The sequence below is a fragment of the Spea bombifrons genome, chromosome 3 (assembly GCF_027358695.1).
Source record: "Spea bombifrons isolate aSpeBom1 chromosome 3, aSpeBom1.2.pri, whole genome shotgun sequence".
NCBI lineage: Eukaryota > Metazoa > Chordata > Amphibia > Anura > Pelobatidae > Spea > Spea bombifrons.
The window spans coordinates 92,959,554-92,967,958 of record NC_071089.1 but is presented as its reverse complement, the minus strand read 5'-3'; the positions used below and the strand labels follow the sequence as shown (position 1 = coordinate 92,967,958).

At 37.1% G+C, this 8,405-nt stretch overlaps 1 protein-coding gene across 1 annotated transcript in view; it reads left to right on the top strand.

Moving 5' to 3' along the window:
* The first annotated feature begins 2,131 nt into the window (after window positions 1-2,131).
* Window positions 2,132-8,405, top strand: part of LEKR1 (leucine, glutamate and lysine rich 1) — a 50,002-nt gene continuing 43,728 nt past the window's right edge. Inside the window, exon 1 of the mRNA XM_053460393.1 lies at window positions 2,132-2,346. Within this exon, the coding sequence (XP_053316368.1) occupies window positions 2,132-2,346 (215 nt within the window). The remainder of the gene's footprint in view (window positions 2,347-8,405) is intronic.

The following is an 8,405-nucleotide window of genomic DNA, read 5'->3' as shown; positions in this document are numbered from 1 at the left end:
TTCTTCTTGGTATAGCTTAAATAATGGTGATTTATTAAATTAAAAAAAGTCAATAAGGGGAATTTATTATTATTATTATTATCCTTTGGTACCAAGAGTTTATTGAAGTGTTAAACTCACAACAAAAAAAGAACTCTATAACTCTATAATAAAGAATAGCCACAAAAATTACAATTTTGTCTGCAAAGCAATCAAAGTAAGCACAGAGCAAAATGTACAGTTCTTTAGCAAAATTTGTTTTGGAGACAAAGAGTGATGTGATGCCTGGATTATTGAGTACAATGAAGGAGGGCAGACCGCATAGTGTTAAATTTAATTTCAGCTTTTGGATCAGTGAGTAGGATTATAAATTCAGGAACGCACAGTTCAGTAGAAAAGTTCTTATTTGAAAAAAGTGGTTGGTGTATGAACACAGTGTTCTTCTAATGAAACCTCACGTAATGGCTCATGTTGTCCCCACTTTCTGAAAGTCAACAGCGGTATTCAAGTTGGAGCCTGCGGCGTACATTTTGGATTTTTTTTTTACGGAATATCAGTATATCGCTTGATGCCCGTAGGTTTTAAGGTTGCAAGGAGGAACTAGAAAGCCCTCAAAATAATTAACAGTTAATTGTAATCTGGTATTGGGGTTATGGCAAATAATTATTTTTTGTTTCACATGTTTTCAAGGTTACTGTGAATTGGTCTAAATGGATTCAGAGGAATCTTTGGTTTCGTTGTTTGCTTCCTTTGTTTACGTAAAACAATTTTCATTTCCTGAGCTTTCTGTTTTCAAAACAAAATCTGATGCAATATTCTTTCCCGCTCTCTCTGTCCGGCAAAACTGACAAACAAATAGATAACGAATATTTAGAGATTTTTGGGCCGGTAATATATTTGTCAGAATCAAATTTGTGAAAAAACAATGTTAAATGGGAACTTTTACCCTGTCTGGGAACAAAATATTTGAATTGAAGGTTATCAGAACATAAGTATTTCATAAATTACTTTACACTAAATATATCAATCCCCTCTGTTCCGTATTAAAACTCTGAAGCAATGTTGCTTGTGCTTTATTTATGAAGTCGTCCTATTTTGGGTTGAAATACATTTTGTTGTCTTGCCTAACTCTGGTATTCTCTATTTCTATTTACTTTTCATTATTTCTTGATATAGGCTCAGTTATTACATTTTCATATACTATATGTACATATAGAGTACATATAGCCGTGCCTGAAGCATGACAGTAAACTGGTTCATCAGGAGGTTATTGCTTTGAAGATATTGTATTTCAAGGAAGTGCCAAGGAAAAACCAATAATGTAGTTTAGCACTAAAAAAAATGATTTTATTTAATTTAGTTCCAAATAACATCCTTAATCTGTACAACTGGAGGCTGCCATTTTCTTGCCTTTCCTTGATCAAGCACCACACTGAACTGTTTCTTTATGGCAATGCTAATGAAGTCTGTTCCGCTATAGACTAATCAGTGTCCGTAGGGTTAATTTCCAGGAGAGTTATGGTTTCAACATTTTTTCGAGCAATAAGGACTGAGCTGGTCATGCCTAATGCATGATTTCATGGGTGAGGATACTTTGGAAAAACCTCACTGATTTAAGTATAAATTATACAGAACCAGCACTGGGTTGGACCTTCATAACGTACAAAGTCTCCTGACAACTACTCTCCTTTTAGTGAATAGACCCCCACACGGTGATTAAGACTGAGCCATTTTATTCTCTGTCACAGAGACAAAGCTAGATCATGTACAACGACTAATATTCAGCTGCCGGAAAACACTATATTAAGCAAAAACTAAAGTTTTTACAGTGCACTAAAATTTAAATGGAATGCACTCAATTTTTTTATTAGGTTAGTACTCCAGAAATGAACTGAAAGGAATCCTTGAATATCTCAGCTGCAATCTATTCTTTGTTTCTCAGCATGCATTTTTTTCTTTTGTTATTGCCTCAAATAAACTATTCTACTCAGTTTTCCCCTAATAGATATACAAATTATATAAAAAATTCTATAATATATAATTTAATCCCTGCTTAAACCAATTTGCCCATGAGCAAGCACGAACAAGCATTTGAGTTATTAGAGTATTGCTGTAAATGTATAATTTTGGGCGCTTTCTCTAATTCTCCCAGATGCCGCGTGACCAGACAGTTTGCAAATATTGTGGAGTCAGCTACTTAATCCTTCACGAGTTCAAGCTTTTAGAAGACAAACTCAAAGCAATGGAAAAAGAACTGAAATTTTATCAAGGTAGCGTAGAACGAGAGAAAACGCTACAAGAAGAACTTCGGCGTCTTAGCCAAGAGCTTGAACAAAGCAAGACTGACAGAGAGTCTGGAGCGGAAAGGTCAGAAAGTACTATCCGTTTTTTTTTTCTTCTTTTTTTTAAATTTTAATACACTCATTAATGAAGTTCAAAGCTGAAATGTGGAAAAATAGGTCTTGCAATCCTGCCAAAAGTAGGCTATGTCACATTGGGCCTACAGCTGAATAAATGTAAGTCTGTTAATTAAATCTTTATATCATCCGTTCCTCCCAGGCTAGTCTATACTTCTCACGCAGTTGGAAGCACAATTTAGCTGTGGTGTTGTATGTGAGAAAAGGTCACTGGTTCCTACTTGGGATAAAGCCATTAAAATGGCAAAGAGAATAAAAAAACTAATTCAGTATTGCTTTATTGACTGTGATATAGTGCTGTGTAAGTAATACATAAGTGAATACACTGAAATCATCCACAATTGCGAACATAAAAAAATGATCATCCTTGGTACGCTCACAAGACCCCTTCTGCTTCTGTACAAAATATTATGATTATTATTATTATTATTTTGTACCAGTTTCAGGCACCACACAGGGGCTAATACCTTCTGCTTCTGTTTTATCATTGCTTCCATTTACAAGTGGGGCAAGAAATTGGGCTGGAAAACCAGATTCAATGATTGTTATGATGATTTTGTGACTGCAGTGTGTGTGACTGTGTGACTGTGCTTGCATAAATGTTACACGACGTTTCTGTGCGTAGCCCGCAGGCTAGCGGAGAGTGTGTGAACACCAAGTATGTGCTTATGCAATAGTATGAAGATATGGTAATCTGCGTGCAGGTAAATACAGGTGACATTATATGGCCCCACGCTCATGCAGAGACATCTCCTTGTTGGAGCAAATGATAAGGCATTTTACTGATTTAACAGTTTCTACACACACACTATCGTTCAAAGGTTTGGGGTCAGCTGTTTTTATAGAATACGTAGACATTTCTAGCTGCGTAGCATAATTGCAGAATGTTTTTCTAATGATCAATTAACCTTTTTAAACATAAACCTTACATCAGAACACAGGAGTGATGGTTGTCAATAAAGAGCTTCTGTACGCCTTTAAAGATATTCCATTAAAAGTCAGCTGTTTGCAGCTACAATAGTCATTTACGACATTAACACCGTCTGCTCTGGATTTCTCATCCATTTCATGTTATTTTAATGGACGACATTGTCTGTACTTTCAAAAATAAGGGCATTTCTAAATGACCATAAACTTTTGGATAATAGGGTATATGATAGATTCTTCACTATGATTTAACATGTTAGTTTTTCAGTTTTGGAATATATCCTTATAGTTCATGTACAGTAATATATGTGTGGTGGTATAAACAGTGCAGTTTCCATATATTTGTTACTTTTTGTTAAAATGTGTCCACTGCTCTAGATAAAACGGGACATGTTCTCTTAACAGTACATTGGAAGAGTCTTTTCTTTGTGGCTTTACGTAATCCCGGATCTCAAGCATGATAATCCGGTAATCCTGATTGTGTAACCAAGACAAGTGGTAAAATGACAGTGACATTTATTTACCTTTTATTATGTTTTAATATGGCATTCTGTTTTAACCCTTGCTGCGTCAGTTTTCAATGTTTTCAACCCAGTTTGCCAGGACACTATTGAGCAATTTTCTCTCTTTTATATTAATTCAAACCCCTATAAATATTTTATAGTGGCCACACTGTACCTAATCATGCTTTGTATAGAAGTATATAGACTCTGATGACTAGACTATAGACTCAAACCTTAATATGTCCTTGGTTTTGTTTTAGGCATGATGAGATGATAAACCCCCCAAAAATAACATTTTGCATATGTTCTTAATAGTTAACTGAAAAACATCAAAACATAATCTCTAAATAATTTATGCTTATTTCAAAAGTCTGACTCTTCCTAAAAGGACATAAATTCTGTACAGTTTTAGCATGGAATGGGTCAGAAATACAGTTGTTAATGTTGTAAATGACTATTGTATCTGGAAACCGCTGATTTTTAATGGGATATCATCATAGGCAAACAGGGGCTCTTTATAAGCAACCATCACTACTGTGTTCCAATGGTACGTTGTGTTGGCTAATCTGAATTTAAATCTAAAAGGCTAATTGATCATTAGAGAAACATTTTGCAATTATGCTACACAGCTAGAAATGTCCTTGAACGAGAGTGTATTTCATGTGATATTTCAAGCACAGATACAAATACAGATGCAAATATGTGTTTTAATCCACGGATCTATCTGACCCAATTTCATGTTTCAGTTTCCCTTCCACAAGCATCTGTTGCGTGTTCCCACCCATTCCCCTGTCTCATTTTACCTTCTCCTCTTTCCATTTTTCAGTTCAATGAAGAATTATATCGGTGCTTAAAAACATGACTTTAGTGCGAAACTGAAGCATCTCTTTGCTGTGATAGTTCATTGGTATAAATCATTGCTACTTAATATACTATCTTTAAGAAGGTTGTTTCCCTTAGAAGAACACATTTCCCTGCCAAATCATTTGCCTCAAGTAATTAAGATTAATATCTAATTTATGCCAGTGGAAAGAAGATGTTAGATTTAAAGAAGTGGAACATAATTGGAAAACTTTGCAAATGTAGACGTGACTAATGCAGGTTGACAATATGATGCTACAAGTAATCACGTGAACTAGAAGGCAGAATTAGAAGGCAGAATTATATTGCATTCAGTTTTGTGAATAGAATTCAGGTTGCCAGCCAACCAATGATAATAAACGCTTGGTTCTCTATGATAGTAAAAAAAGCAGATGGTTTGCATGATTAAATATAGGTAATCAGCATAGAGATGTAATTCTCGAGTGTAAAAATGTAGGTAGCAAAAATATTAAGGCATTCCACGCAATATGTGAGTGTGGGACAAAGGAAAACGATAGAAAAGTATTGCTTAAGTGAAGTGAGAGCTTGCATGTCACAGAGGTTAATTAAAGGTAGGATATATTGAACAAGAAAAATGTGTAAATGTTTGACATTACTGTAAAAAGCAGAGGTCACAATTCAGATTTTTATGAAGCCTTCCCCTGAAGATCAAATGCCATGTTTTTCTATTACTCCATAGACTAGATGTAGTAGAAATTGCAGTTGTGACATCATGTTTTACCCATGTCAGACGTGACGTGACACGATGTGATGTCATGTTTTATCTCAGTAATGCATCAACAAATTACCTTATTTGCACAGTGCCCACATTTTTGGCCTGTTGGCACAATAGTAGGGACAGCCATCTTGTGGTACTCTCCCCTGACCAGGTTGGAACTGATAGCAAGTATCTTGTTACAGGGGTGTGTAGCTAATTGTCAGAGAAGTCTTTTGCTACGGAGAAACAGACTTCCCTGTGACCTGGTTAGGAAGCTATGATTGGTGTTTGAAGACACCAAGGTCTAAAAGGCTTTGTAGTGGCAGGTCCATTATTCTCCTGTCATACCAAATACTTAGCTCCCAACACATGACACTGTCCACTGATATAGACCATGGCAGAAATACTGGCAGTCTGCCTCTTGGTGGGTCAAGAATTACATTATTTTCATGGCTTTACATCCACATTTTTTTTTTGAAGGAATAAAACTGCTAATAGCGATGTTGGAAAAAAGCCGTGTAATTCAAAAATATCTGACATATTTTTTTGTTTTATGGAAAACAGAATAAAACAGTTTGGGAACACGTAGGTGAGCTGAATGCGCACATAATTGTCCAAGAGCTAGAATGGTGTGTGTCTTTGCCATGCCTCAGTTGGCAGCTCATCAATATCTCCTGTGAAATGGCAGTGACACGCTGTGCTTGGCATGACACCACTCAGGGTACGTGGAGAGCTTTCCACTTTAAATGAGATGAGAATTTTCCCAGAGGATGCCCCTTGCATGTAAACAATATTTTGATGCCGAAAGATAGACATTGATAGCTGTCCTAAAGGGTTTCATGCATGTCTTCTCATACTGGATAAGACAGCGCTGTAATGGATTTACTTACTTACATTAAGAAGTAAATAAAAATGTGCCCTTTTCAGGTACATCACTTGTAATGGGTAACATAATAAACATTACCCTCATGCTTTAGAAAAAAGCATATTAAAGTTGTTTGTACCAATAATTGACACTGAGAGGCATGTGACATACATCACCATTCTGTGACAAGTCACAGAAATGTATTCACTAAACAGGGAAGTTTACACTTGAACATTTAAAGGATCTCAAGTCTGCATAATGAATGTGGGGCGTATTCTTGAAAGTCTTCCCATCAATTTAGCTACTCATTATGTCTGGCCAATTCAGCCTTTTTAGGTCTATTCACTAAGAAGTTGAGTGTTCATTCAAGTTACCGTATTTGCTCGATTATAAGACGACCCTGATTATAAGACGACCCCCCAAAATCAAAATATTAATATGGGGAAAAAACAAAAAGCCTGAATATAAGACTACCCTATAGGAAAAAAGTTTTACTAGTAAATATTAATTCATGTAAACTAATTTTCATATTTAATAAAAGCTATGATTGAGAAAAATATTTTTTTTTTATTTCCTTTTATTTGCCAACCTGCCCCCCCAGTTATGCACATCTGCCCCCAGGCTTGCCACTCTCCCCCAGAAATGCCTTATACCCCCCTATTTGCCACTCTGCCCCATGATCATGATGTGCCTTTTAACCCTCTATATGCCACTCTGCCTCCAGAAATGTCTTATACCATCCTATATGCCACTGTGCCCCATGATATGCCTTTTAACCCCCTATATGCCCCTCTGCCCTATGATAAGCCTTATACCCCTATATGCCACTCTGGCATATAGGGGGTTAAAAGGCATATCATGGGACTGAGTGGCATATAGGGGGTTAAAATGCATTTCTGGAGGTGTATATATATATATATATATATATATATATATATATATATATATATATATATTTATATATAACTGCTAACAGCAATCACACTCCTGTCAAGCCAAGGCAGCCAGTACATGCTGGAACCTGTGGATGATAGTAGTGTGATTACAGCCTCCCTATGCCATGCTACCACCCCCACCCCCCTTACACATCCATGCTATCACACACACACACTCATTCACAAACATTTAAATACTCATTCATTTCATACTTGTGCAAAAACCCTCCCCCACCCCCTTACCTGAACTGCAGATCTCCCACTCGCAGACTTCTGCAGGGGTCCGGCTGTGCGAGCAACTTCTCTGGCCCCGCCCCCAGAGGAAGGAGGGGGGAGGCAGAGTTATGTGAGGACTGTGCTAGCTTTCTGTTCTCCTGGACGCTGCTCGCGACCAAAGCCCGTTAAGCAGCCTGGCCCCAGCAGAATGAGGTCTGATTAGAAGACGACCTCGATTATAAGACGAGGGGGATTTTTCAGAGCATTTTCTCTGGAAAAAACCTCGTCTTATAATCGAGCAACGGACCTCTGCTAACCAAGAGAGATGATGTTCCAATCCTGAGTGTATTGGGGCAGGAGGAAGGAAATAAACTTTGAGGTGGATATAGGGCCTAGATATACACTGCAGCCTCATTCCCTACTTAGGGGCTTGGGGATTAATGTATAATAAAACCTCAACTTGAATATATCTATAGCATAGGTGCCCCTCAAGAGTATTTCAGGAATGAAGGTGATGGGGTGGTATGAAGAAGATGGGGTATACCGGGGTCCTAACTTCGAGGTTTATATTATAAGGAAGAATGATCTTTGAGCCACTCTTAATTATAGGTGTTCTATTTTTTTATTTGATTATTTAGGTTGAAACTGTTGGCCGGCACTGGCATATCACCTTGCATCCTCCCGGAGGTGTGAGGGGAAATATGCTTATTTTTGCCACTTGCAAGCAGCTTGCAGGTTAGTTATGTGCAAGTTTCTTGCTTCTTTCAATTTGCTTAATTTCAGCTCTTCTGCAGTCTGAGACTTGTATAGACTATTTCAGTGAAGATTTGTAATGCCATTTTAGCAAACCACACTTTGTAGAAAACAGTATAGTCTTGTGTGCTTTCATGACTTCACTCGTCCCTTCTTCAGATGTACGTGTCCATAATATGCATCTATAACAGGATCCAAAGTTGTAGTGTAAGTAGATATGCCAGCTGTGGT